At 36.8% G+C, this 27,169-nt stretch overlaps 8 protein-coding genes and 1 long non-coding RNA gene across 20 annotated transcripts; 4 read left to right on the top strand and 5 right to left on the bottom strand.

Moving 5' to 3' along the window:
* Positions 1-655: 655 nt before the first annotated feature.
* WAVE5 (SCAR family protein) lies at positions 656-8,568 on the top strand. 5 transcript variants are annotated; one of them, NM_001341299.1, is made up of 8 exons: positions 660-994; positions 1,608-1,771; positions 1,984-2,107; positions 2,198-2,330; positions 2,567-2,634; positions 2,729-6,141; positions 6,259-8,095; positions 8,190-8,568. In NM_001341299.1, the coding sequence occupies exons 1-8, from the start codon at positions 834-836 to the stop codon at positions 8,257-8,259; spliced, it is 5,970 nt and encodes a 1,989-aa protein (NP_001328466.1). In that variant the 5' UTR covers positions 660-833; the 3' UTR covers positions 8,260-8,568. The 5 variants fall into 5 exon arrangements, with proteins under 5 accessions (NP_001328469.1, NP_193595.3, NP_001328468.1 ...); NM_001341298.1 differs by having other exon boundaries at positions 656-994; positions 2,759-8,095; NM_117976.4 differs by having other exon boundaries at positions 656-994; positions 2,729-8,095.
* AT4G18596 (Pollen Ole e 1 allergen and extensin family protein) lies at positions 6,231-9,230 on the bottom strand (the record flags this gene model as incomplete). Of its 2 annotated transcripts, none has more annotated exons than NM_001341296.1 (2): positions 6,231-8,824; positions 8,921-9,213. In NM_001341296.1, 2 exons carry the CDS (start codon positions 9,090-9,092, stop codon positions 8,478-8,480), a joined length of 519 nt encoding a protein of 172 aa, NP_001319985.1. In that variant the 3' UTR covers positions 6,231-8,477. The 2 variants fall into 2 exon arrangements, with proteins under 2 accessions (NP_001319985.1, NP_567562.2); NM_117975.4 differs by having other exon boundaries at positions 8,344-8,824; positions 8,921-9,230.
* A 47-nt stretch (positions 9,231-9,277) lies between these two features.
* AT4G18593 (dual specificity protein phosphatase-like protein) lies at positions 9,278-10,753 on the bottom strand. 2 transcript variants are annotated; one of them, NM_117974.3, is made up of 3 exons: positions 10,566-10,753; positions 9,809-10,066; positions 9,278-9,692 (listed from the first exon to the last, which is right to left on the bottom strand). In NM_117974.3, the coding sequence occupies exons 2-3, from the start codon at positions 10,050-10,052 to the stop codon at positions 9,508-9,510; spliced, it is 429 nt and encodes a 142-aa protein (NP_567561.1). In that variant the 5' UTR covers positions 10,053-10,066; positions 10,566-10,753; the 3' UTR covers positions 9,278-9,507. The 2 variants fall into 2 exon arrangements, with proteins under 2 accessions (NP_567561.1, NP_001328432.1); NM_001341295.1 differs by having other exon boundaries at positions 9,318-9,692; positions 9,809-10,637.
* A 184-nt stretch (positions 10,754-10,937) lies between these two features.
* On the bottom strand, positions 10,938-12,045 carry AT4G18590 (Nucleic acid-binding, OB-fold-like protein). Its single transcript, NM_117973.5, has 3 exons — positions 11,898-12,045; positions 11,427-11,685; positions 10,938-11,330 (listed from the first exon to the last, which is right to left on the bottom strand). The coding sequence occupies exons 2-3, from the start codon at positions 11,680-11,682 to the stop codon at positions 11,266-11,268; spliced, it is 321 nt and encodes a 106-aa protein (NP_567560.2). The 5' UTR covers positions 11,683-11,685; positions 11,898-12,045; the 3' UTR covers positions 10,938-11,265.
* A 103-nt stretch (positions 12,046-12,148) lies between these two features.
* On the top strand, positions 12,149-13,539 carry AT4G18580 (uncharacterized protein). 2 transcript variants are annotated; one of them, NM_117972.5, is made up of 5 exons: positions 12,149-12,299; positions 12,679-12,748; positions 12,858-12,962; positions 13,080-13,168; positions 13,267-13,539. In NM_117972.5, exons 2-5 carry the CDS (start codon positions 12,682-12,684, stop codon positions 13,351-13,353), a joined length of 348 nt encoding a protein of 115 aa, NP_567559.1. In that variant the 5' UTR covers positions 12,149-12,299; positions 12,679-12,681; the 3' UTR covers positions 13,354-13,539. The 2 variants fall into 2 exon arrangements, with proteins under 2 accessions (NP_567559.1, NP_974568.1); NM_202839.3 differs by having other exon boundaries at positions 12,165-12,299; positions 12,661-12,748.
* AT4G18570 (Tetratricopeptide repeat (TPR)-like superfamily protein) lies at positions 13,513-16,988 on the bottom strand (the record flags this gene model as incomplete). 2 transcript variants are annotated; one of them, NM_117970.3, is made up of 6 exons in its annotated part: positions 15,535-16,988; positions 15,233-15,364; positions 14,967-15,148; positions 14,770-14,881; positions 13,897-14,034; positions 13,513-13,803 (listed from the first exon to the last, which is right to left on the bottom strand). In NM_117970.3, exons 1-6 carry the CDS (start codon positions 16,765-16,767, stop codon positions 13,672-13,674), a joined length of 1,929 nt encoding a protein of 642 aa, NP_193591.2. In that variant the 5' UTR covers positions 16,768-16,988. The 2 variants fall into 2 exon arrangements, with proteins under 2 accessions (NP_193591.2, NP_001328901.1); NM_001341294.1 differs by lacking the exons at positions 13,513-13,803; positions 13,897-14,034 and having other exon boundaries at positions 14,641-14,881.
* Positions 16,989-19,720: 2,732 nt separating this feature from the next.
* Positions 19,721-20,069, bottom strand: AT4G06825. Its single transcript, NR_142041.1, has one exon. It is a non-coding gene; the product is annotated as an other RNA (long non-coding RNA).
* Positions 20,070-21,065: 996 nt separating this feature from the next.
* DSEL (alpha/beta-Hydrolases superfamily protein) lies at positions 21,066-23,545 on the top strand (the record flags this gene model as incomplete). 3 transcript variants are annotated; one of them, NM_001341292.1, is made up of 4 exons in its annotated part: positions 21,066-21,592; positions 22,034-22,417; positions 22,501-22,730; positions 22,804-23,545. In NM_001341292.1, the coding sequence occupies 4 exons, from the start codon at positions 21,293-21,295 to the stop codon at positions 23,198-23,200; spliced, it is 1,311 nt and encodes a 436-aa protein (NP_001328832.1). In that variant the 3' UTR covers positions 23,201-23,545. The 3 variants fall into 3 exon arrangements, with proteins under 3 accessions (NP_001328832.1, NP_001328833.1, NP_193590.1); NM_117969.3 differs by having other exon boundaries at positions 21,344-21,592; positions 22,804-23,314; NM_001341293.1 differs by having other exon boundaries at positions 21,078-21,592; positions 22,501-23,466.
* Positions 23,546-25,129: 1,584 nt separating this feature from the next.
* AT4G18540 (uncharacterized protein) lies at positions 25,130-27,100 on the top strand (the record flags this gene model as incomplete). Of its 2 annotated transcripts, NM_117968.2 has the most annotated exons (4): positions 25,130-26,027; positions 26,112-26,542; positions 26,660-26,730; positions 26,793-27,003. In NM_117968.2, the coding sequence occupies 4 exons, from the start codon at positions 25,178-25,180 to the stop codon at positions 27,001-27,003; spliced, it is 1,563 nt and encodes a 520-aa protein (NP_193589.1). The 2 variants fall into 2 exon arrangements, with proteins under 2 accessions (NP_193589.1, NP_001329805.1); NM_001341291.1 differs by having other exon boundaries at positions 25,178-26,027; positions 26,660-27,100.
* Between the last annotated feature and the right edge of the window lie 69 nt (positions 27,101-27,169).

Below are 27,169 nucleotides of genomic sequence, written 5' to 3'. Positions count from 1 at the left end.
TCATATCTCAAATTTTCCAACTTTTTTAGTGATAAAAATACTCGACACTCTACAGTTTCTGAAGATTGGTATGCAGGGCCGGCCCAAGTCTTTTTGTTGCTTAAAGCAAAAATGTGTTTGACCCATTAATAATGAGGTATTGAGGAAAAAAAATCAAATTCTGACAAAAGTTAGACTCAAACTAGACACATAGAAGAAGGTTATTCAAAGCGTTGACCACTATACCACCAACAATTTTACAATTTGATGCCTCAAATTTTGTTACTAAAATGTGATGCCTAAAGCCCTAGCTTCACCATCTTTAGCTCTGGGCCGGGCCTGTTGGTATGTTATATAGCCCACAATCCTTTGGTTACATAAAAAGTATAAAAATAATAATTCATCAGCTAATTTTATATTGGTATGATAATATTTTGTTTGTGAACAAATTCTATGAGTCATATTTTTTTCAGTTTTTTTTCCTTCTTTGTAAAGTAAGAGCCCAGCAATAGTATGATAAAATAAGCTATTGAGCCTAATAACGATAAGCCCAATTAAGGCCCGTATACATGTTATTATCTCAGGCCCATACATAATTACAAAAAAAGTTAGGGACGTAAGAACAAATAAAAATGAGAAATTATCTGGAAAAGCTGAATCAAATGTACAGACACATGAGACTGAGAATCTAACTTTAGGCTTCTCTAATTATGATTCATCAGAGACTTTAATTAATTAGGTTTCAAATTTCTAATAAAGAAGAAGAGTCAAAGTGATTAAATTAAATGGTCACAGCTTTTATTTATTAAGCTCTGTTTCATTTCTGCTGCGGGAGAGAGAAAGAGAGAGAGACAATGCCGTTGGTGAGGTTCAAGATACGGAACGAGCTAAGCTTAGGTGGGCCGGAGATTCAACGTAGCGCCTCCGTGGAAGATGAGGAACCTAAGGCGATTCTCGGCGCTGTTGAAGTAGCTGGACTCATCGGTATTCTTCGTCAGTTAGGCGATCTCGCTGAGTATGTTCTCGTTTTCGACTGTTGCATACATACAGAAGATTGAAATTTTGATACTTGTAGCTGATTTTGTAGGTTTTGAAGTTGTTTCGTGTGATTAGGATGAGTTTTAGCTCATCAATTTTATCTTTAGTTTGAGTATTAGGGGTTTCAGTAACATGCTATATAATTTGATTTTCTTCAGGGCTTAGGGCTTTTCGCAAAAGTTTTGATATTTGAGCTTAGTTCGTAGACTTAGTAACAAATTAATTGTCTTTGAGTAAGTGTAAGTCTTATTTATTGAATGATGAGTTATGTCCTTGAAGTACCTCAATATAGTTGTTAACTTGAGTATCAGCTGAAATGAAGTAAAGATTGGGAATTTATGTGGACATCTAATCTATTGATGATGAGAAACTAAAGTTTCTTACTTAACTAGGAATTATGAGGTTTTGGTTGTTTACCCGGGGAGGTTAGTGAATTGGCATAGTGCGTTTTGCAAACAGACGTTAATCTCCCATAATCAAAATTCTTTTTTAGTCTTTTGTATCATTCCTCCATGGAACGAAACATAGATGGTCAAGTGAATGTAAACTGATAGAGAGTTCTTTAACCAGGTGGCATTTCTTACATGTAGATTTTCTGCAGAAGTATTTAACGGCTTACAAGAAGAAGTAACTGTAACGGCATCTAGGTGTCAGAAGTTGACAAGCCGTGTTAGACGGATAGAGTCAGCGCTCTCACCTCTTGAAAAGGCTGTTCTATCGCAGACAAGCCACATACATTTTGCATACACTGCAGGTATGGCTTTACTCTTATCTATAAGCTTCAGGTCTTATTTTAGATTTTCTAGTTTGAAGGTTCTCTATGTAGTTATACTGTCATGCACCTCACTTGTGTATAGGGATGAAAGCTTTTATGAACACATAGTCTCCACAATTTGTGTGACATATTTTTTATGAGCTTTTGTACAGAAAAAAATTCTTAGTCTTTTGTTTTTGTTTCTGCTGTAGGCTCTGAGTGGCATCCTCGTATAAGGAATGGACATAGTCATTTTGTTCAGAGTGATTTGCCTCTGTGTGTTATGGAAAGTTATGAGCAATGCAGAGATCCTCCTCCTTTGCATCTGCTTGACCGGTAAGGGACAAGCTTTTAGTTCATCCTAATATATATAGAAAATGCATTGGATCTTTATTCTGAAGTGGCTGCTTTTCTTCCTCCTTGCAGATTTGCTGTAGGTGGTCCTGGATCGTGTCTGAGAAAATACTCAGACCCAACATTCTTTAGAAAGGAGTTAAGCAACCCCAGTAAAACAGATGATATCAAAGTCCAGAGAGATCAGGCTCACCGCAAAAGAAAGGTTTGTAATTATCTTTTTTTTTTTGGTTTAGGTTATACTAAGAGTTTCTTTTCTGGTTATGAGCTCTTTTCGTCTTCTTACAACTGTACCTCGTACCAGAATGGACTAGTAAAGAATCGTGTGACCTGATAAAATATATTTCGTTAGACATCTCAACGGCTATGGTTTTTTATTCTTGTGCTTTTTTGGCTATCGTCTGCTGACTTACCTGATTTGTGCTTTTGCTGAAATGACAGAAAAAGAGGTTACCACAAAGAAACATTTGCAGATCAAATGCAGTGTCTACATCTGATGAAACTAATGGGTGGGTTATTTTAAAATATAGATGTAGTAGTTCTCGTCCATTGAAGTGTAGTCGATCCTGACAATTTCTTTTGTTAACCTGAATTTCTGTGCAGCGCTCATCTCAGTTCTTTTACTGATGACAGACCAACAACTTCTCGGAGTACGTCCACAGTTGACATGCCACGTAGCTCTAATATGCAAGATTTATCGGATATTGTAGACCAATCTTATCTGCAAGGGCAGTCAGGTGCGCAAGAACAAAGTGAAGCACAAGTACAATCAGATTTCCAAGAGTCATCAAAAGCTCGTGATTCTATAACTGGTTCAGGTTATATAGAGTATGTCATTAATCAAAGTCCTGTTGATAAGCCTGAAGTGAAGCTAGTAGAGGGATTCCTGTCTGGGTCCTTATGTCCTGCTGATAGAATAGGTTCAACTGTTCCCGAAGGCTGCATTGAAGTGGTAGATGATAATATCCTATATAGCCCCTCAGAAGACCTACTTGTGCCTTCTGCTTCTAATGTTTGTGATGAGAAGAAAGAAACACTTGAATCGATGGTGGAGAAAAGCCGCAAAGATGATGAACCATCAGAGCTACATGAGTCAAAATTTGGCCCAGTAACACCAGACAGGGTAAGGCAAAATCAAAGGGACTTTGATAGGACATATATTTTGTTTGATGAGGTAGATATTGTGGGAGAAAAACAAAGTAAGAGCCAGGCCAACAATATTGATGGAACACTAGGAATTGAGAACGAAGGAGAAGATAAGAGTGAACAAGAGAGTGAAGCAGATGAGTTTGTTGATGCTCGTAATACAATTGAATCAGAATCGGAGAGTGATATTGATGGAGTACCAAAACCGAAATTGGAGCATTACTTTGGGGATATTAGTACTTATTGTTCGGAAGATGCTAACAGTGACAACAATGATGGATCAGAAGATATAACATATGAAGAAATGGCACATGATCCACGCCATGAAAATTCTGAAGATGAATCTTGTTCAGGTTCTTACCTTCCTGAAGACTCAAATGTTTCCAGTTGCCTATCAGATCCAGTGTGTGAGGAAACTCTGTTTCATGATGAGAATTCTCAAAAGCCATGGGAATTTTTTACCATGTGCCCTTCGTTATTGGCTGAAAAAGCCGTTCCGGATGTAACAATTTTGCGAGAAGAACCTGTCATGGCACATCCCTTGTTTGCAGGAGACTCTGCTAATGAAAAGATATCATCTGAAGAACGTATTATCTCATGCCCGTCTCTGAAAGATGCTATTCCTGCTGAAAAGATCTTGCCAGAAGAACATTTGGTCAACTATCCATCTCTTGAAGCTATTCCCCATGAAAAGATCTTGCCAGGAGAGTCTATTGCCAAATATCCTTCTTTTGCAGAAATCATACCGCAAGAAAAGATCTTGTCTGAAAAGTCTTTGGAAGAAGCTGTGCTTGACAATATGACCCCAGCAGGAGAACCTGATGCTGCTCATCCATCATTTCCCAAAGCTGTTCAAGACAAGAAAATCTCACCAGAAGTTCTTGATTCGAAAATATTTTCTGTGCCAAAAGCTGTTTCACAAGAGCCAATCTCCCTTGAAGAATTTGTTAGGATACATCCATGTTTGGCTGAAGCTGTTCCTGATGAAAGGTTCTTGATAGAAGAACCTCCCAGCACATGTTTGTCTTTGACAAAAGCCATGCCTACTGAAATATTATTGCCAGAAAAAACTTTGGAATCGTCTCATTATTTGGAAGAATTGCCTGAAGAAGATATCTTGCAAGAAAAATCTGTTGATTCTACACATCCATCTTGTGCCAAAGCTGCTGCAGAAACAAATCTATCACCAGAAGTTCTTGATTCCACAAAATTGTCTGTGGCAGAAGCTGTTCCGCAAGAACAAGTCTCACTTGAAGAATTTGTTGGCATCAATCCGTGTTTGGTAGAAGCGGTTCCTGATGAAAGGCTCTTGCCAGAAGAACCTGACACCACATATCTGTCTTTGACAAAAGCCGTGGCTATTGAAAAGGTCTTGTCAGAAGAGCTTTTGGAAACATATCCTTCTTTGGCAGAATTGCCTGAAGAAGAGTTTTTGCAGGAAGAAACTGATGATGCCACACATACATCTGAAGCTGTTAGTGATGAAGAAATCTCCCAAGAAGTTTCTGATTCCACAAATTTGTCTCTTGAAGAAGCTCTTCCACTAGAGCACATCTCACATGAAGAATTTGTTGGCATAGATCAGTGTTTGGTAGAAGTGGCTCCTGAGGAAAGGTTCTTGCCAGAAGAACCTGTCATCACATGTCTCTCTTTGACAATGGAAGGAGTCTTGTCAGAAAAGTCTCCCGAAACGTATCCTTCTTTGTCAGAATTGCCTGAAGAAAAGATTTTGGATGAAGAAGCTGATGATGCCATGCACCCATGTCTTTCTGAAGCTGTTAGTGATGAACAAAGCTCACCTAACGTTCTTGGTTCCACAAATTCGCCTGTGGCAGAAGCTGTTCCACAAGCGCAAATCTCAGTTGAAGAATTTGTTGGCATAGATCCATGTTTGGTAGAAGCTGTTCCTGATATGAGGGATTTGCCAGAAGAACATATCACCTCATGTATCTATTTAACAAATGTGGTGCCTATCGAAGAAGTCTTGCCAGAAGAACCTTTTGAAGCGTGTGCATCTTTGGGAAAATTGCCTAAAGATAAGATCTCACAAGAAGAATCTGATGAGGCTACACATACGTTGTCTTGTGCCAAAGCTGAAAGTGATGAACATGTCTCACTGGAAGTTCTTAATTCCACAAATTTGTCTGCGGCAGAAGCTATTCCAAATGAGCAAGTCACACTTGACGAATTTGTTGGCATAGATCCGTGTTTGGGAGAAGTTGTTCTTGATGAAGAGGTTTTGCCAGAACAACTTGACACCACATGTCGGTCTTTGACGAAAGCTGCGCCCATCATGACAATCTTTCCAGAAGAACCTCCGGAAGTGTATCCTTCTTTGGAAGAATTGCCAGAAGAAAAGATCGCACAAGAAGAAGAAGTTGATGATGCTACTCATCCATATTTTTCTGAAGCTGTTTGTGATGAGAAGATCCCGCCACTGGAAGATCCTGGTTCCACACATCCATCTTTGGAAGAATCCGTTCCGTATGAGGAAGCCTCGCATGAAGAACTTGTTGGCACAAATCCATTTTTGGAATCAGCTTTTCCCAACGAAATCGGTTTTCCAGACGAACCTGGCGTCACATATCGGTCTTCGGCAGAAGCTGTTTCTAAGGAAAAGAACTTGCCAGAAGAATCCTTACCTACATATCCGTCTTGGGCAGAAGTTGTACCTGATGAAAAGATCTCTCGAGAAGAACTTGATTCCACATATCCATCTTCTGCAGAAGCTGTTTTTGATGAAAATATCTCAGGCTCAGAAGCTCCTGGTTCCACAACAGAAACTGGTCGACAAAACAAAACCTTCCCTGAAAAAACTTTTGCCACGGAAAATTCCTTGAACGAAGCAGTTTTTGATGAAAAGATCCCAGGCTCAGAAGCTTCTACTTCCACAACAGAAACTGGTCCACACAACAAAACCTTCCCTGAAGAACCTTTTGCCATGGAAAATTTCTTGAACGAAGCAGTTTTTGATGAAAAGATCCCAGGCTCAGAAGCTCCTGTTTCCACAACAGAAACTGGTCTACACAATGAAACCTTCACTGAAGAACCTGTTGCCACAGATATTTCCTTGAACGAAGCAGTTTTTGGTGAAATTATCCCAGGCTCAGAAGCTCCTGGTTCCGCAACAGAAACTGGTCTACACAACAAAACCTTCCCTGAAAAACCTTTTGCCACGGATCTTTCTTTAAAAGAAGCAGTTTTTGATGAAAAGATCCCAGGCTCAGAAGCTTCTAGTTCCACAACAGAAACTAGTCCACACAACAAAACCTTCCCTAGAGAAACTATTACCACAGATCTGTCCTCGACCGAAGCTGTTTTTGATGAAAAGATCACAGGCTCAGGAGTTCCTAGTTTCACAACAGAAACTGGTTCACACAACAAATGCTTCCCTGAAGAACCTGTTCCCAAGGAAAATATTCTGCCAAAAGAACCTGCTGCTGCATATCTGGCTTTGGCTGAAGGTATTCCTGACCAAAAAGTATTCTTGGATGATGCCGCACTTTTGTTATTTGCAGAAGCTATTTTCGATCAAAAGTTTTCACCAGAAGTTCCGGATTCCACGTATCCTTCTTTGAAAGAACCAGAAATGCATGTTGCCGCACCATGTGTAGTAACAGATCTTCCTGCTAAAAACATCAAGGTAAAAGAAGGTGAAGTACATAATGAGCCCTACACAGCATCTGATGTTTCTATGAATCAGAAGAGTGGTTTATTGGAACCAGAATCTACTGAAAGAACATTTCCCTCGAGCGGTGGTACTGTTACGATTTCTCCAGATACTCAGAATTCTCTTCCAAATGGTACAAGTGTTGAATCAATAAGTATATGGAGCAATGGAGGACTCCTTGGACTCGCGCCATTGAAACCTCCAGTATTTGCTGAGCCTAATTCTGGAAGCCAACATATAAAGCACGAGATCAACGAAGCTAGTGTTCTTTCGACAAGGAAGCAGGAATCATCGAGCCGATCAGTTGAAAATGCTGAGAAGAGCTCACTTCCATTAATTGTTTCAGATCCCACGTCTCAACAACAAAGCAACATGTCGAGTCTCTCTCCCATGCAGAGCACTGGAACATCGTTCAGAGTTTTTGGCTTAAGTCATAGATTACTCATGGCTGGGTTTCGGGGAAACTCTTCTTCAACTTGCAAATTTGAATCTGTACCTAGTAGTAGCTATGATACCAGAGTAGCTGCTATCGAAGACAGGACTCAGCAAAGTCCTGGTGGTTCAAGCTTTGAGGAGCAATTGGATTATGAATCATCTCTCTTTGGCTCACCTACTTCATCCCCACCGGTTGAACATATGAAAATATCATTCAACCCAATAGAAGCCTCTCCAGTTCCTAAATTGAAACTGAGAATCCCATGCCAACCTCGGTACAATGGTGAAAATGCGGATATGTTCCCTTCGTTTCAGTTGGTTCCAGAGGCTAGCAACTCTGATGACGGCGATGACAACAGTGACACCTTTTGTCAGTCATCTCCTTGTGTTTCCGACTATTGTTTGTCAGATTCTGAGCTGTGGGAATCTGATGAAAGCCCTAGAATATCTGTATCAAGCTTGAAGCAAGTTGAAGAGAGAAGTAGACATGGTGATATGGGTTCTTTTTCTGGTTCGTTTCTTGATCTCCCATGTTACGACGCCGTAGATCATCAATCCACATTTTCAAGACTAGAGCAAGAACAAGTTCCGGAATACAAACCATCTGTCTCAGAGATCATCCGTGCTTGGCCACCAAACCAACCAAAAAGCAGTCCCTGTAATGAAGCAAACGTAGACGCAAACACGGTGTCGAAGAAAACGCAAGATCAATCTCTTGGGTACTTATAGTAAAACTCACTCTCCTTTCATTTGCATTAGTCGTAGATCATTAGCCTCATGAGACTAACAAACAAATTCTTCGCTGTTAATTAGGCTTGTAGCTACAGATGACGAGGGTGGTGATAGTGTTTGTCTTGATGAACATAAAACCAAAGGGATCTAATTGATTCTTTGTTGTACATTCCTCTCTGTCATTTCAGTTTTCATGTTAACACAAGCACTATTTATAAATCAGAAATTCAAATGTGATGCATGAAAAAAAGAAAATAATTTATTTTATTTACTGCATTTTTTTTGTGTTTTATCAAATTACATTTTTGTTTTGTTATATAGAAACAAACAATAGATTACACTTAAATGACGATCTTGAAATCATTAAATTTAGAAGGTGACATCAGGAACGATCCCGAGCTCCTTGAAAGCAGCGGGACATTCAGCTGACGGAGTTTGAACCATGAAACCGAGAGGGTTAACGATACGTGTCTCGTGAGAGACGATTCCGTCATTCGCGGTCAGGCTGATCTTAGCGGCGTTACGTAGGTAAGCCTCTTTGCTAACGTCACTGCAACCACTGTCTGGTGATTCGACGAGCACAAGCTCGCAAACTTCCTCCTCATGGTCACCGGTCACTTCCATTCTGTAGCTCCCTGTTTTGTCCGTTACGGCTTCTTTTGTCAATGTTACGGTTCCGTTTGTTCTGCTCCTGCATTCTAGCTTCACTTTCGCGCCTATAGAAAACAATGTAGACAAATTTGAATAAGCAGAAATACTAATAACATAAACAATGTGTAATATGTAGTATATAGATGTATGAAAATGTTTACCTTCAAGGAACTTGCTGAGACGGGTAACGAATTGGACACGGCATGTGTCACAATAAACCGATCCCTGAATTTGGAAACGGTCAAAGTCATCGGCATCAGCGATGGCCACACCGGCGAGAGAGGACAGGCACACGGCAGAGACAAAGAAGAAGAAGATGGCTTTGGACGCCATTTGTTTCAAAATGTTAAAAGATTCTGGTCTTCTTTTTGATACCTCTTCTCTTTTGTAATCGTTTTCTTTGTTTGAGATGTTAGAGAAGAGGACAACTAATTCACAAGAGCCACAAAGTTCGGTTTTATACAAAATCATAAAGTTAAAACCATCTGTTATTTTTAGCTAAATAGAGAACAATCGTTCATTAGTAAATTAGTGAGTTTGTTAATTCTTTTAATTATAGCCTCTAATTCTTTTGTGTCCCTAATATTAGAATTTAGAAAGAACAAAGAAATACACATAACTAATTCTATGTTTGAATTTAAACAATGAAACTAAAAACCCCATTAGGGATAGTCAATACAATAAGGCTTTAATTTGATCTTTTTATCAATCTTTAGTTATCCAAGAGTTTACATCTTCTCCTTTTTCATCAAGTTTCCATATTCAGGTTCGGGTTTGGCTCGGATTTACACTCGTCTATTCGGCTTTTATTAAGCTGAAAAGCCGGATTAACCCATGCACCACAGCTACATTGCATCCCAGCCCAGTTGAAATAACCTAATCTCCCGTTACATCCAAAACATAGAAGCTTCTCTTCCACCATTCCATCATGTACTGCAAAAGTCAAATAATGTAAAAGATCATAAAAAAGAAACTGCAGAGATTCTTGTTGTGAGATACATAAAGAAAATTTCTATATAGAGTAAAGTGCTTTTGTCAAAGCTTCTCACTTGTCTGCATCCATTTCATAGGCTCGACAAAGATGGAAGAGCATTGCACTTGTTCAGAGTTTCCACTTCTCTTTTTCCAAGCAAAGCATTCTTCACCCTTTCCTGGTTCATGCGGGACTATGTTTTCCTCAATAGCAACTATCCTTCTACATTTCTTACATCTGTACATGACTTGCGGCTTCGGGAGAGACTCCTGCAAAGAAGAATTGGTATCTACCTCTACCTCCATTTGCAAATCAGTCATAGCTTTTCTTCTATCTAAATCAAAGAAAAATAACTCTCAAACTAAATTCAACCCGAGTGTATAAACATAGTTCAGGATCAACATAAATCTTATTGTTAAATAAGAGTAAAAAATTTGATTTTGAAGCCAGCCACAAGTTTAAAATTGCATAATAACAGAGCAATAATGAACAAACGAAAAATTCTTCATTTCAGAATGATCCTCAAATCCCTAATAAAAAAAAAGTTAACAGCTTTCCAACAACAATTGGTTTAGTCCACTACATGAGTCACTAAACCTACACTGAGTAATCACACGAACAACCAAAAGATAGCCCACATGAATTTCAATTGCAAGATTTACCCAAAAAGTGAAAAAATGTATCAGAATCAGTGGCGAAGAAGCAGATTAAACCACAAAAACCCTAAACGAGAAATCTATAAACCTCCACGAAACACACACAATATTTCAAGTAATCAAAAACCTCAGAATAATTCTTTAAGATATCAGAAAACAAGGGAAAAAAGGAATCACCTTTGCTCAGGGATGGATGGTGTCTGCTACACTGATTTCTTCTTCGTGACAAATCTGTTCGGTTTAAGTTTAGGTTTTGTCTTATGATTCTTCCATAATGGCTAAATCCCGGTTTAACCGGACCAGTTCTTAACGCTGTCGTTTAAAAATTTTGGACTGGGCCGTGGGCTAAGGTCTTTTCTTCAAAACTGTGTCATTGTGTGAACCAAAAACAATCTAAAATTCTAGAAAACATTACTAATCTGCAAAATTCCTTGAACATTTTCGTCAAAGTTGTGTGTATAATTTTTTGACCAACAATTTTGTGTGTTGTTTATGCTTTAGTTTAGATTTTTTTTTCTTTCCTAATTGTAAGTTTTAATGTAGATATAGTTTTTAGGGATTTTATATAGTTTTATACCATTTACAAGCTAGGATCCAATGTGATGGAATCAAAAGAAAAGCAAAGAGAACCAAAACACAAAACAAGAAACATAAGATTCATAGTAAGATCGACTAACACAGTTTACCTTAATTCTAATATGACACAGAAGAGTTTTCATACAGATTTCAAAGACCATAAGATAAATACTAGAAACCGTGAAACTAACATGAAACAGAAGAATTTCAATACTAAAGATCAACCAGGCATATCAATAGCTCCAACCCAAAGAATCTCCAAGAAAAAAGCTTTCCACATTCATCACCAATACCCTGTGATTTAGATGAACAAGTGTCTAAACTCACCATTTGCAAGCTTACATAGCTCATTGTAGTTTTGCACATCTGCAAACAAGCCAAGACCCCAAATCAAGACACAAGAATTTGCAAATCATAAAGGACATAGCTTATTAAAGGAATGATTTTTGCTTAAATTCATACCGAAACTATCACCAAAGTTGGTCCAAACTTCAGCACGAATAGTGTTGTCAGTCTCAGCAATTCCAATTACCTCAAGGTAAGTAGTTAAAGGCGGTTGAGGAGAACCTTTAACAACAATCTGTTGATCATCAGTCGATTTACCAATCACTGATCCAACATCTGATCTGATAACTTGAATCACTGCTCTCACTTTCTGACCAATGTACCTTCTCAACAAAGCTCCATTCACAAAAGCAGCAGGACTTGATGTATCCATTCTCTATAAAAATCAAAACATTCATTCGTCTTTCTCACTGAAACTAAATCAAATTCATATCATCTAAGTCAAAATCGAAGTAATTATCCTCAAATCATTAAGTAAATTGGTAGTGTCAGTCCCTAATTAGACCAAAATCCAAATTTCAAATCAAGCAGATAGATTTAGACCTATGTATAAGAAGAAATTACTAAAGCCTTGTGATTTAACAGTACCCGATTGACGAATTAGGAGATGCCGGAGAGAATTTCCGGTGAGGTTTCGGCGGGAAGAAAACCCTAGTCTCTGGATTGACGAATGAGAGGAGAAGATAGGAGCGAGGTCGAGAAATTAATAGTGTTAAACCGAACCGGTTTGTTGGAAGCTGAACCGCTCGAGATTGGTTTAATCAGAGACACGTCAGCCAACATAAATTAATTGGAAAAGGTTTAGAAAAGGGAAACAAAATAAAAAGTAAATAATCCCTATTTATATCGCTAATAAGATTACTGTTCATCGCTAATCTCTAGTTTTCGCCACCGCTGATGTCTTGTTCTTCTCTTACTGAGTTTTGATAATTCGTCGACGATCAAATTTCTCAAGATCTGATAAACGATTTTCTCTGAATCTTCGATAAGGTAATCCTATGTTTATTTGAGAATTCATCTCTTCTTTGAAATAATTCTCCTTTTCTGCTATTTTTCTATGGAACTTTTGGTTTTGATTCTGTTTATATGATCACACGGAAAATTAGGGTTTGCGTTATATTTCTTGCGGAGTAAATTTCTGTTTCGAACGATCTGAATTTCTTGTTTTAAGATGGTTTTCGCCGATTTGGTATACAAAGATGTTAACTTATTGTGTGGAAATTTCTTAATCTCTTTAGGTTTCTTCTTCGTTATCTCTTCTTTGTCTGGTTAGCTTATATCGTTTTTAGGGTTTTCTTAGATTTGTGCTGATCTCTCTGTTTCTCATAAAAGTTGTTGCAATTGCTAACAGGTACCATTTTTGAATCAGGACATGGCAACATTGGCACCAGTTCATGCTGTTTCTGTTCTGCATTCTCGGAAGAGGGGAGGCTGCAACGGTGAGCTCACTTTTCACCTTTTTTGTTTTTTACCATTTGATATTATCCTTTAGGTTCCTTCTGTTTCGAGTTTTGAGTTTTTAATCAGGAAATTTTGTGTCGTTTTCAGGAGTTCCTTTACCATATCTGATCCGACCTCGTAGGAAAATTCCCCCTGTTGATACGTTTGATTTCTACAACGATTCTGATGATGAGAGTGGTGAAGGTGATAAAGGTAATTGTTTTTGCTTTGTGAATGAGACTAGTGCAAGTAACTAAATCCGTTCTTTGTCCATTCGTTTTTTAATCGATCTGTAATGTCTTTGTTAACTTCTGACGTATGCATCATCAGGTCATTCAGATGACGAATATGTAGTCGTAGACAAAGCTGAAGCTATTATGCCCAATGTTAAAACAGAGAAACCAGGAGCTATTCAAATGGTGTGTATTCTAGTTTCGCATAACTTTTAGCATGTCTTGAAACTATATCCTTTCTTCTGTTTTGATTTTCCTAACAAATACGTCTCTTTGGTTTTCAGATGGAACTCTCAAAAGATGCAGTCGGTGATGATGAGTCTAAAGCCAAAGATGCTGGATACAGCAGTGATGAGTGGTTTGTTGTGTAACTAGGAGGTGCAATCAAAATTTGCAGGGTTTGAAGTTTGGGGTTTTAGGGCAATGGATTTAGTTTTATTTCTGCTGTCTCTTTGAAATATTTGAATATTTCATTCTTAGCCGCGACATTATTGTGAAGCTTTTATCAGTACATATGATAAGATGGGTTTCCTTTGAATATCAACTGTTTTAATCCTTTTTCAGCAAGACGATCGAGAACGTATATTCACAAGAGTTATAGGTCTTTTAAGACGAAAGAACAAAAAAACAAATTAAATCGAGAAAATGACAACAAGAGGTGGATTATATATGAAGCTAAGATTGCTTCTTTAACAAGGGGTAGATCGAAAACAAAGTTTATGTTGATGTGTTTGGCTTTGACACTGAACATGACATGATCTTGCTTTATCTCTTAGCTCTTCAAATGCCTTCATTGTTTCTGCATCAAATCCTCCGGCAAACTGAACAAAAACAAAACAGATTTTAAGAGTTTAATATTGTAACAGAACAGAACCAAATCGAAAGAGAAGATGATCAAGGTCTTTTAACTTTACCTGATGAACACGGAATGCGAATCGAACACCTTGGACAATTAGCTCTTCCTCTTCAGGGCCACCACCTTCAATAGCCTCTAGCTCTGCGGATACTCTCTTCATATACTTCATCGCTAGTTTCACGGATGCCAGTTTAATCTGAAATCACATTCCACAACAATTCAAAACATTCATACTTTACCAAATTCCAAGTTCCTCAAAAAATATGAGATTTGCATGACTTATAAGTTGCACAGACCCCAATTTGAGCACACTACACTAAACATTAAGACTCAAAGAGTGACAATGAAGGCATAAAAAGTCTTCAGAGAATCTGATTCCATTCCCTATTGATTTGTCTATTATAATCCCAAAGCAACAACAAAAGAAACAGACAAGAAGATACAATAGAGAAAATCTCGAAAATTCACAGGCGTGCACATAGGAAAACCCCACAAAACATTAAAGTAAACAATGTATTCAAGTTTACTTTTGCTAAATATTTGTATATATCTGAATTTGTCATGTAGTACATAATAGTTTTACCATGTAAACAAGCAAAAAAACAATAATAGAGTGAAGAACAGTATCAAAAAACAATTTTACAAATGTCCTGCCATCAACAATTGACTTTTATCATAAAATTGGGGACCATCAGAATTGTTGTTCTTGTCTATCCCTCTATGTTTTCTATATTCCAAAATGTATTTTTTTCATCCAATCAATATGCAATAATTGCACCAAAAAGTGGGAACTAAGTATTCATCATAAAAACATTAAGCAAAACCAATATTTAAATCTTGCAAGAAACACAGAAGAAGGATCAATAATGTAAATCTCGAGATAAATTATGATTGTAAAATTGTAAATCTCGAGAATCATTAGTTTGCTGACCTGGCTAGTAATACCGGTTTCGAGCATCCAATCAACCGGAATCTGGAAACTCTTGAATTTTGTTGCCGCCGATTCTCTCATCCTCGAAAGACTATAAACACCATGCTCTAACCTTTGGAATCAACAAAAGATCTTCATTAGTTATCTAAAGAATCTGAATTTGAAATGAATCAAAGAATGGATTTTTTTTTATTTACTTTTCAAACAAAGCTTGCATTTTCTTAAGAGCAGAGCTAGAAGATTGACGAGGATCTTCCCGGAAACGAGAAGCTTCTGATATGAGTTTCTTTAGATCGAAATAACAAAACGCTGCTTCACGTAAAGCATCAGCTTTTTGCTCCGGCCACTCGAAATGTTTCAACACTGCTCTCTCATCAACCTTCAAAGATACAACAACAAATTTACAAACTTTGAACTAAATAATTCCAGAAACTTTGGGAAAATTTGAAAGTTTGATTCATACCAGGTAAGAGAGTTCGTCGTCGAGCCATTTGACGAAAGGAACAACGTCTTCAATGTCTGAAAACGCAGCGTTTCCGACTTCTTTGATCAAGAACCTTATGAAATCTCCTTGCGTTTCTACGTCGGTTTTTATCTGCAATGTTCGGTTTAAAGTTAAATCAAACCGGTTTATGATTTTAAATTTTGAAAGTTACTTGGAAAAGGACGAGGAAAAAGTGGAATGATCAGTCAATTCTCACTGACGCAAGAAAGTCAGAGAAACTAAACCGAAATTTACTGAGCCGGTTAAAGAGAAACTTTTACCGCGAGGAGATAAACCGATCGGTTTTCGATTTCTCCGATCATGTCTCTGGCGTTGGAGTTAGCAAGTATTGCTTCCGCGGCGGCGTTTCCACCGCCGGTGGAATCTCTTCTCGAGTTTGTGGAGTCTCTTCGCATCAACGAGTGATAAAACTCAACCACTTCCGGTACTCTTCTCACTTTCGCCGACGCAATGCTTAAACTCTTCGGCGGCGGTGGTGGAGGAGGCGGAGGAGGAGCTTTGGAAACAGACGGAGGTGGTGGTGGTTGTTGAAGAAGCGGTGGCGGAGGTGGAGGAGGAGGAGGCGGAATCGATTTCTGCGGTGGCGGGTCTGCTCTGTTCTCCGTGGAATCACCTAACGAAATAGACCGTTTCGGCGGTGGTTTAGGGACTCTCGGAACTCTAGATCTGACGGTTGAGAGAGACGATGACTCAGTGAGTTCCTCCGAGTTACTACTCCGTGAATAACTCTCGATCTCGTCTTTCCGATAAATGTCGCCGTCGGCGTCTCCGGATGATGAAATGCTCTTGTTGGTATTCTCTTGATTCGTAATCGGTTCGGGTAAATTCCTCAACGACCCGACCCGTTTTAAACTTCTGATTAGGTTAGATTTCGCCGACACATCCATTAAACCCTGAAACCTCTGAGAAACAGAGAGCGCGTGGTCGTCACTCTCCGACGAAACAAGTTTCCGAAGCTCAACAATCTCCGCCTCCATTTCCTTCTCCCTCGTCTCACACTCTCTCCTCATTTCCTCGCTCCGGTCAAATTCTCGCCGTAATCTCTCGTTGTCCTCCGCTAATCTCGCCGTCTCTTTCCTAAGCTCATCGATTTCGCCGTTCTTATCAGCGATCTGCGATTCAAGCAACGGAATAACAGAAACAGATTCTCTAAGAAGCTTGACCTCGAGATTCTCTGTTTTCAACAGAGCTTCTCTCTCACGAAGCTCCTCGACTTGACGACGAAGCTCAGAAACGACGCCGTTATGAGAAGCAGCAGCAGCAGTGGCGTGAACTTGAGCGGAAGCGCGTGGGAAATAAACACCGAAAGAGCGAGTGAAACCCGGTTTACTAGGATTAATCGGTGGTTTAGTAGTAGCGGAACCGGAAGAAGGTGGTTTAAGTGGAGGAGGAGGAGGAGGAGGAAGAGGTAAAGGAGAAGGCATGTCTTTGGTTTTTTTAGTAGAAGGTGATTTGTGAAAACCCATTGTTACACGAACCTTACCAGCCACCATTGATGAGTGAATGATAAAAGCTCCACCAAGTTTCAGTTTTTTGATTGATTTTCAAAAATGACTTGAGAAGAAAGGAGAGATTTGCATGGAAATTAAAAGCATGTCGTTGTCCGTGCAGTTCTTGAGAGATAGAGAGAGAGAGAGAGAGTGATAGTGATGATTCAAAGTTTGGGCCTTTGGATTAAGAAGAAGATGAGACTACTTGAGAGAGTAATAAAAATATGAAAAGTTTGTAATGTTTTAAAAAATAAATAAAGAATTGGTTAAAAATGCTTTAAGCTTTTTTCGACCGTTGGAAAAATAATCCTACATTTAGCATATGAAATTGAAACTACACTGTGCTTTATTTTATTTTTAAGTACAGTGTTGAGAGAGTGTACACATATAACGAGGAACGTTCTTCTGTTCATTTTAGATTCAAATTTTAAAACCAAAGTAAAGAACACTTTAAGGCTTTGGAGTGCTTTGGTTCTTTTCTTTAGATTACCTTTGTCTTTGACAATTTCAGTTGTGTTCGGAAATGCTGACAATGGTTAGACCATAGAATCATATATAGAAAAATATGAAATCATGAGCAATTATAATTTTTGTTTTATTTTTCGTAAAAATGGCAATAACTCGATTCGAAGAAATTTGTAATAACTCGTTTCCAAAAAAAATGTATGGTAATAAACTGTTATGATAGCTGGGTGATAGAGTTATTGACGATAAGGTTTAAGAATGGTAAATAACAGCATTAGTGACATTAAAATTGTTTCAATGCTAGTTAAGCTGATTTAAATCCCACATTAAATTTGTAACTTTTAATTAGTACTCTTTCTGTTTCACAAAATAAATGACGTTTTCTATTTTAATGTTATTTTTCAAACAAAAATTATAATTTTCCCTTTATTCAAATTTAATAAACTTTGAATATAAGTCATTATCATTTCATTAATCATAGTGTTAGATAGGGGTTTATTTGTATGTTGAATTATTATTTTTATTAATTAGGGTGTATATATGTAATATGTAACATATGTCAAAATGACACTATTCGTAAACCTAATAATATGTTCTCCATCATTCTATATACGTATCATCATCAACTACAATTTGAACAATCTAATAGGTAATATCATAGATGTAGTACTCGAAGCCACTGCATTATAAAAAGTAGTAACGGTATGAGGTGCATTTTAAATTGTGAATATAAGTAACTAATAAGATGATCATTCGATGATTTGAAGATCATGAATTTTTGTTTGTGCGTGTGAAAATTATGATATTTTTAGTGTCACCGAAATTACTTCGAAATTAGTTCAAAAATGGCAATCTTTTAAAGATGTTAATCCCGTTATAAGACTTAAGCCAATAATGTAATAAAACTCGCACATCTAAAATTAAAGTTTGTTAGATACGTACATAAAATGTTAATTAATCAAGTGATATACATATGGACTAAGATATGTAGCCTAACAGTTTGTAATTGTATATGTTGTTTTACCATCAGTATTTAAACTCATAGAACAATTGGAAAGAGAAAGAGCTGTTTTGATGCTGACTTTTTCCCGCATTGCTTTCTCAGCACATCTCATCATGCATATTGCTTTCCCCCTTCTTTTGCGTGTTCATGTGTGTTAAACTTCTTGACGAAAAAAAGGTGTGTTAAACTTCTATTTGTGTTTTGATCAAACACAAATTAATTAACACATCTATTTATATAATAAAAATAAAAAAGTTTGACAAATGACACTACAACTCTCATTTAGTAATTGTAATTAAACTATAAAACAAATCGATGATGAAGTAGAATGACGTGAGATATTGATAATCTAATGAACCTTAATTACAATGCAACTTATTGATTGCAGTCATCATTGAAACTCGAATATGGGTCACTTTATTAAAATTTTGATTGTATTTTTTTTTGTCAACATAAAATGTTTTATTGTTAAATTTGTATTAGACAAAAAAAAAAATAGAAGGTATAAACGTATACGTGGTTTAGTCATTTAGAGGTTTCTTAGATTGATTTATTGAGGAAAAAAACTTAGCTAATTACTATGAAAGTGAAAGGAGAAATTAATGTTGAGCAGCGTCGAAGAAGGGGAAAGAACAGAGAATTGAAAAGAATGTCACATAACCTTGTGGGGGTGAATATATCTATTCATATGTGTGTATATATGTATATGTTTCAATTAATAAAACCCTTAATAATAATATTTTGAAGGTGGTCCTTTTACAAAAAATCAACATCTTGTCTCTTCTATAGTTTGCTGTAACATACAAAATATACACAAATTTATACACATTAACACATGTGTACACATACCTAACTATATCTTATACATAAAGATTGCTTTTCCGATTATGATCCCTTGTGACATGTTTTTGTTTTGAACTTGATTCCATCGTAATAGGGATTAGATTGGATCAGAAGATAAAAATCTAGCAAATTTACTATTTATTTTGTTAAACTTTTGGTCGGTACATTAAATAAGGTTCATTAGTTTTGAAGTTGGTGATGCTGACTTGTCTAGTAACAAAAATGTAATTAGACATATTAAGAGAATTGTTCCTATTTTGAGTATTGCATCTTTGTCTCTCAAAAAAGTGGGCTCTATTGAATTTGTTGGTTAGGTCATGAACACTTGTTGTATGTGTGAATTTATTAATAGGATTTGTGTTGGGGACTCTTAGCCATATTTGAGGTGTTAAAGGGAGCTTTCTCTTCCCACATGCTTTTGTTTTGTTTATTCTTCTAAGTTCTAAGCAGAACGATAAAATGAAATGGTATCCATATCTATCTATAAGCCATCAGTCATTAATGTACCAACCCTATTAATCTAATAGCCAAATCTTCATTTCAAGTTTTGGACTATACTTTTTAACTCTATTTTTGTTGTTGTTTGCTATAGATAAACGTTTAGCTTTTAAATATTTTATATATTAGTCATTTCGACAAACCCTATCGGTGAAGGTATTACACAATCTCTGTGTGCATCTACAGTTACACGTCTCTGTATGTGACCGTTCGTTTTTGTGGAGACAGTAGTGAAATGGAGCCTCGTGTAGCCACCATGCATTGGACTCAGGACCATTTTCACTAAAATGTTCATACTTTAACATTAGCAATTATTACGTACTGTTGTACATTTGGATTTCTGCAGCTGTACAATCATATGTACCATGTACAACAAATTATCAAAAATTTCACCGAATATTGTGGCGGTCAAATTGAGAATCATCTAATCTTTGTGTAAGAGAGGCGTATGAACAAGTACATGAGAAATTAGGCCTATATGGACGAAAGATGTACTCTTCAAGCCCATTTTGTAAAAAGGCCTATCTTCATGGTTTAGTTTGAACATAAAGGATTTAGTACCCAATAAAATATGTAAATCTGCAGATTAGTGTATCGAACAATTTATTATTTAATTTTACCCACTAATCCGCTATATTTAATCATCTAGATTTGTTTCACAGCTTTTATATGCATAACGTGATATAATAAATGCAGGGTTGTAATTAGTAGACCTCCATTGGTTACGAAGCGTCCACTACTAAGAAAATACTAATTAAAAACAAAATAATCTATATTTGTGATCTGAAAATGAAATCATGTAATGTATCAATATGTGGGTTTTATAGTTGGTAAACACATAAATGACATGACCGTCAATTTCGGAGCTATACCTGGCTCATTATCGACTATATTATCTGAGATAATGTTAAATTATTTGTATAAATTTTGTTGCAAATCACTTTTAATGGTTTTCTATAACAAAAACGAATATATGATATTATTCCAAAGAAGATAAAGCTGTATCGACCTATCCAAACATATAGTATTACGTTAGATAGCTTGCTCCACGTTTACAAGCAATTGACAATTACTCAATTAGTGACATGACCACACTATAATGCTTTCACGTAACATGATGATTCAATCTCATAGCAATATACATTAATGTTTTTATATGGACTATTTTTAAAGTACATATGCTCGATTCGTAATTTCATTCGAATTTTGACTTTACGGTTTAACAAAATATAGGAATAATCAAATTTAAAATAATCCTAGTTTGGTAAGGTTCGGTACAAAATTAGTTTCACTGTTGATTCCTTATAAAATATATCTTCAAATTTGAGTAAATTTGACATTGAACCGCTTTTAGGTTTGGTTAAACCATTTGCAGCATGGCAAAAAGTGAAAAAAAGATTACAAGAAGAGAAAGGAATCGTTTGTACTGTGTATGTTGATGCAAAGGTGAGCTATTGCTTTCCTTAAACGTTAAAAGAACATCTTTTCGGATCAATTAAGAAACTTTATCAAATAAAAAATACTTTATATTTTAATACCATATCGAGAACGATACTTCCTCTGCAACACGCCTACAATACGCCAACGAATATTTATATCATCAAACCACTCTATTGTTTTCATTTTTCAACAAAATTCATCTTTAATTTTTCGATCCAAGGAGCTTCTCTGATCCTAATTAACCTAAACAAAACATTCATTACAGGTATCTTAAAGATTATGGAGGAAGAAGACAAGAAAGTGATGAAGTGTTTTAGCTTCAAGAGAATCATGAAGAGGAAGAAGAAAGAGGAGGAGGAGGAGAAGTTGATAGTGACTAGAGAATTCGCGAAGAGATGGCGAGATCTGAGCGGTCAAAACCATTGGAAAGGGATGTTACAGCCGTTGGATCAAGATCTCCGGGAATATATCATACATTATGGTGAGATGGCTCAGGCTGGTTACGATACTTTCAATATCAACACCGAATCTCAGTTCGCCGGTGCTAGCATCTACTCTAGAAAAGACTTCTTCGCCAAGGTAACATTAAAAAAAAAATACTTATAAACGTTCTGATTGATAATCTCTAGAACCGAGAAACATGGATTTTTTTCTTGTCAACATGAATGATTTTGTAATTCTGTACGTTTTTCTGGTCATTGCTGAAGTAATTTATGTTTTATAGAAAAATCAAATCATTTATGCAATATTGAAATGTAAAAAAAAAAAATACAAAAATATATATCGAGGATGGAATGAAATAATTTAATTAAAAAGAGCACAAAAATGATAATTTATGATTTCATTAAGCACATATACTATATTTCATTCAGTCAACTTTTCTTTTAAGATTATAGTATTCCGTAATGTCACCAATCGAAGTAAAATAAATATTTATTTCTTAGCAAAACTAAAGGGAGAAGGTACTTTCTTGTAAAGCAAGAAACCTAAATCGCATTTTTGTAAATTCTTAAAACACAGGTTGGTTTAGAGATAGCACACCCGTACACAAAGTACAAAGTGACGAAGTTTATATACGCGACATCCGATATCCACGTGCCTGAGTCATTCTTATTGTTCCCAATTTCACGTGAGGGATGGTCAAAGGAATCAAATTGGATGGGTTACGTGGCGGTAACAGACGACCAAGGCACGGCACTTCTTGGTCGGAGAGATATCGTGGTTTCTTGGAGAGGCTCAGTGCAACCACTTGAATGGGTCGAAGACTTCGAGTTTGGTTTAGTCAACGCCATAAAAATCTTCGGTGAAAGAAACGATCAAGTACAAATTCATCAAGGTTGGTATTCAATCTACATGTCTCAAGATGAACGATCACCTTTTACTAAGACCAATGCTCGTGACCAGGTTCGTTTATATACGACTTTTTGAATGAAGACTTTTGCCATTTTGGTATTGTTTGCGAAAGTATCTGAGAGATAACAATATAGGTATTGCGAGAGGTTGGAAGATTGTTGGAGAAGTATAAGGACGAAGAAGTTAGTATAACTATATGTGGTCATAGTCTTGGAGCTGCACTCGCGACGCTTAGTGCCACTGATATTGTGGCTAATGGTTATAACCGACCAAAGAGCCGTCCTGACAAGTCTTGTCCTGTTACTGCCTTTGTCTTTGCTAGTCCTCGTGTTGGGGATTCAGACTTTAGGAAACTCTTTTCCGGGTACGTCCAAATAAATACTATATATAATACGATCATTTCAAATTGAAAATGACATATAATGAAATAAAAACAGATTGGAAGATATCCGAGTGTTACGGACAAGGAATCTACCGGACGTAATTCCGATCTATCCACCGATAGGTTACTCCGAGGTAGGAGATGAGTTTCCAATAGACACAAGAAAGTCACCATACATGAAATCTCCTGGAAACCTCGCAACCTTTCACTGCTTAGAGGGTTACTTGCATGGCGTTGCCGGGACTCAAGGAACGAACAAAGCTGACTTATTCAGACTCGATGTGGAAAGAGCCATCGGATTGGTCAATAAATCAGTGGATGGGTTAAAAGACGAGTGTATGGTCCCAGGGAAATGGAGGGTTCTTAAAAACAAAGGTATGGCCCAACAAGACGATGGATCTTGGGAGTTAGTGGACCATGAGATTGATGATAATGAAGATTTGGATTTCTGATTTCTTGGTCATTTTTTCTTTGTCAAGTGTTGATGTTTGGAAACATACTATTTTATCTATTTAACGTTGTATTTTATGATAATTTATTCAATACGGCTAAATGAATGTATGCGCATAGTTTTGTGTTGCATGTTTTTGTTCTGTTTTATTTTTTCTAGCTTCAAAGCATTCATTTTTATGTTTTTCTTTTCTTAAAATTAAGGTTAGTTCCGCATGCGTAATAAGCATGTGTAACTAACCTTGATTTTAATCACAATGATCTCGATCTTCAAAATTTGATCATTTGTTGTTTATCCTTTTGAATTTTGAAAGTCACATTGTGTTTTATTCCTAATTTTATTTGAAGTACTAAATAACTTTATTGCGATTTACGTGTTTTTGATATATATATTATTTTCCACCTGACTAAGAAGATAGTTAATTGGTATTTTCCTTTGATATTTTGTGTGTGTGTTTTGCAGAAGCAAACTTCTCTATATGCGTCCATATTATCTTAAAATAATTTAGACAGAGATTAGTAGTCATTAGCTCATAGGTCCATATCATATGGACCATGTGATTGGAACCAACCATAACCAATATCACCTCCGAGCCTCATGTAAAAACAAAAGTACGGTCCAACTAGACGATGGGTCTTAGAAGTTATTGGACCATAAGATATATGGAATGCAGATTTGATTTCTTTTGTCAATTTTTGTTGATGTTTGGAAAAACTGTAATTTAAAAAAAAATCTATATAACGTTGTAATACTTATTGAATATTTTGAATGTATAAAATCCGATACATTTAATTTATTTCAAGAAATTCATGTTAGTTTCTTCTTTTTGTTACAAAAAAAAAGTTCCCAATTGCATCAATGTTTAACAACTCGTATAATGTGAGTTGTACAATTATGTTGCATCTGTGTTTACAACTCGACAAAAAAAATTGATTAAAAAAAACAAAAAAAACTATACAATTATGTTGTATTTTAGATAATAATAATTTTTATACGTAAACATGAACCAGAAAGAAAAAAAGATAATCAAGGTTTTGTTCTACTGCAACTATACTAGTTAGACTACAATTACGTTTGATTAAAAGACTTTAATGATTATATGTTTGTAAATCAATGGTGCTGTGACTTAGTCACTCTATGACCAAACCTCTTTTATAATCAAACTATCCATGACTAAATCAATAATCAAATATTTTGGCTAATAAATGTCAATGCCACTCGCTTTTGTGTAAGTAGTTTGAAAAATCCTTGTCCACTTGCACATCACATGTAGTTTCATATCACATGTAGTTTCATATCACGTGTAGTTTCTGTTTCACACGTCGTGAATTAAATGACGATAGAGATATTAGAGAACGATCGTTAATTTTTGGGTTAAGTTACAAACTAGTCACTTTTTAAAACTTAATTATAAATTTAGGCAAGTTACTTAATTCTTTTCCATTTGTTATTCTTCATCTATCATGCAATTTTACCTATGGATGATAAGTAATGACATTATCACATTAAACAATATTTATATCAAGTCTCTTGGACAAGGAAAAAATGAAAGAAAAATAGTAAAAAACAATTATATATAGAACTCACACTGTCAACAACAGTAATACAAATAAGTAGAATATATATCATGGTCAAGTTTCTGTTAATCATATTTAAGGCACTAATCAGTGGGTTCTATATTTGACATATTCAGAGCTAGTTCTAAGTCAGAGTCAATCGAAGACGTACATAACAGAATTCTGATGACGGTCCTACCTTAATAAACAAAAATGACGTGAAAACGAAGGTTTTTTTCTCTGAGTCAATGATGAAAATTTGAATATGGTGATACCAAATTGATATAAAAAGGCATGCTCAATCCCTAAGGCTAATACCAAACAATCAGAGCTCCAAAAACTCATTTTTTCCTTGTGTCTTAAGTCATCCTTTTTTTCTATTTGTTTCCTCCTTAATCTTAACCAACAAAAGAGATAGCAAAATGGAAAACGCTTCGACTGTGAGATTTTCTAGCTGTCGAGGAGTTGCGTTTGAGATTAAACCTAATGCTAACCCTTTCGCAGTTGTTACAACTGATCAGAACCGCAACGTAAACGCTGAACGCGAGGGAACGAGCAGCAGATTTCGACTTCCATGGGATTTCATGAGAAATGCCTCAAAAGTTGTCCCTTCATCGATTGAACACTCCATGAGCCGAGCCAGCAGCCATTTCTGCGATTTGGATCCCGACAATGACGATGAAGAAGAAGAAAAAGATGATATTTTCTACTTAGAAGAAGGTGGGATCAAGGAAGGAAATGAAGAACACAATGAGACGGAGGAAAAAGCAATGCTTGCTTCTTCCGCAAGCAAACACAGTGAGAAACCGCAGCAACCCCCGATTCCAAAGAAACGCCCTTCAAGACTATCAATCATACTTCTTGATCAAGGACTGTTCACCGTTTACAAACATCTCTTTGTCCTTTCATTGTCTCTAAACGTCCTAGCTCTGGTTCTCGCGGCCACCGGAAATTTCGCTTACGCTAGAAACAGAGCAGCTCTATTTTCAATCGCCAATATCCTTGCCCTAATTCTCTGCAGAAGCGAAGCCTTCTTGAGACTCGTTTTCTACCTAACAGTAAAGCTTCTCGGACACTCCTTTGTACCCCTCCGCATAAAAATCGCTGTCACAGCTCTCTTACAAAGCCTCGGTGGTATCCACAGCGGCTGCGGTGTTTCCTCGGTAGCTTGGCTCATCTACGCATTGGTTCTCACTCTTAAAGACAGAGACAACACTTCAACAGCGATCATAGCAGTTGCGTCCACGATTCTCTCTCTCCTCTGCCTCACTTGTGCTGCGGCGTTCCCTCTTGTTCGCCATTTACACCACAATGTCTTCGAACGCGTCCATTGATTCGCCGGTTGGACTGCTTTAGGCCTTGTTTGGGCGTTTGTAATTCTAACGGTTTCCTACGACCCAAAATCAAGATCTTACACAGATGATCTCGGGTCGAAACTGATCAAAACACAAGAATTTTGGTTTACGCTGGTGATCACAATCGCTATCTTGCTCCCTTGGTTAACCGTGAGACGTGTTCCTGTTGACGTCTCATCTCTCTCGGGCCACGCATCGTTGATAAAATTCAGAGGAGGCCTGAAATCAGGGATCTTGGGTCGGATCAGTCCATCGCCGTTATCGGAATGGCATGCTTTTGGAATAATCTCCGATGGGAAGACATCGCACATGATGTTGGCTGGTGCTGTCGGCGACTTTACAAAGTCTTTAGTCTCAAAACCTCCAACGCATTTATGGGTCCGTACGGTTCACTTCGCTGGCTTACCCTATCTCGTTAACTTGTATGACAAGGTAAATAAAATTCTCTAAATCTTAGGGTTTTACTAGTAACAGATTTTAGCAGTTTGTTGGATGTTTGTCGTTTTTGACATCATGAGTATTACTAAACTATTTTTTTTTCCACTACAGGTATTACTTGTGCCACGGGTTCGGGGATTTGCGTATTTTTATCGTTTCTTATGCAACCGAGTAAGGCTGAGGTATATTTGATATGGGTGGCTAAAGGATTAGATGATAATTTCGGGTCGGAGGTTGTGAACAGGATTAAAGATTATCCTCATCAAGACAGGATCATAGTTCACGATACTGCGATTCTAGGACGACCTAATGTGTCGAAAATGAGTGTGGAAGCTTCCAAGAAGTTTGGAGCTCAAGTCGTGATTGTTACAAGCAATCCTGAAGGAAGTCGTGATGTTGTTAATGCTTGTAAAGCTTCTGGTGTTCCTGCTTTTGGTCCTATTTGGGATTCTTAAATTGCTTTTTTGGCTGTTTGTTTACCAATGATGTAAAATTTAATTTTGATATTTCTCGTAATAAATGTAATCTTATCAAGAGTTGTGATGACTTAGTAAGATATGACCTTTTCATGCATATGTGATTATGAGTTTGTTAGCTTACCCCCAAAAGAATTAAATTGTG

Source organism: Arabidopsis thaliana, chromosome 4, assembly GCF_000001735.4.
Source record: "Arabidopsis thaliana chromosome 4, partial sequence".
Classification (NCBI taxonomy): Eukaryota; Viridiplantae; Streptophyta; class Magnoliopsida; order Brassicales; family Brassicaceae; genus Arabidopsis; species Arabidopsis thaliana.
The sequence above is the reverse complement of the archived record's forward strand: the minus strand, read 5'-3'. Positions and strand labels throughout refer to the sequence as shown.

Excerpts from the sequence above, each read along its gene's own strand:
- WAVE5 (NM_117976.4), top strand. The coding sequence starts at position 834 with ATGCCGTTGGTGAGGTTCAAGATACGGAACGAGCTAAGCTTAGGTGGG. Across the intron at positions 2,108-2,197 it reads CCTTTGCATCTGCTTGACCG|ATTTGCTGTAGGTGGTCCTG; the intron begins GTAAGGGACAAG and ends TCCTCCTTGCAG. Across the intron at positions 2,331-2,566 it reads AGGCTCACCGCAAAAGAAAG|AAAAAGAGGTTACCACAAAG; the intron begins GTTTGTAATTAT and ends CTGAAATGACAG.
- AT4G18593 (NM_117974.3), bottom strand. The coding sequence starts at position 10,052 with ATGACTGATTTGCAAATGGAGGTAGAGGTAGATACCAATTCTTCTTTG. Across the intron at positions 9,693-9,808 it reads TATGAAATGGATGCAGACAA|TACATGATGGAATGGTGGAA; the intron begins GTGAGAAGCTTT and ends TGACTTTTGCAG.
- AT4G18590 (NM_117973.5), bottom strand. The coding sequence starts at position 11,682 with ATGGATACATCAAGTCCTGCTGCTTTTGTGAATGGAGCTTTGTTGAGA. Across the intron at positions 11,331-11,426 it reads CAACTTTGGTGATAGTTTCG|ATGTGCAAAACTACAATGAG; the intron begins GTATGAATTTAA and ends GCTTGTTTGCAG.
- AT4G18580 (NM_117972.5), top strand. The coding sequence starts at position 12,682 with ATGGCAACATTGGCACCAGTTCATGCTGTTTCTGTTCTGCATTCTCGG. Across the intron at positions 12,963-13,079 it reads GAGTGGTGAAGGTGATAAAG|GTCATTCAGATGACGAATAT; the intron begins GTAATTGTTTTT and ends ATGCATCATCAG. Across the intron at positions 13,169-13,266 it reads AACCAGGAGCTATTCAAATG|ATGGAACTCTCAAAAGATGC; the intron begins GTGTGTATTCTA and ends TTTGGTTTTCAG.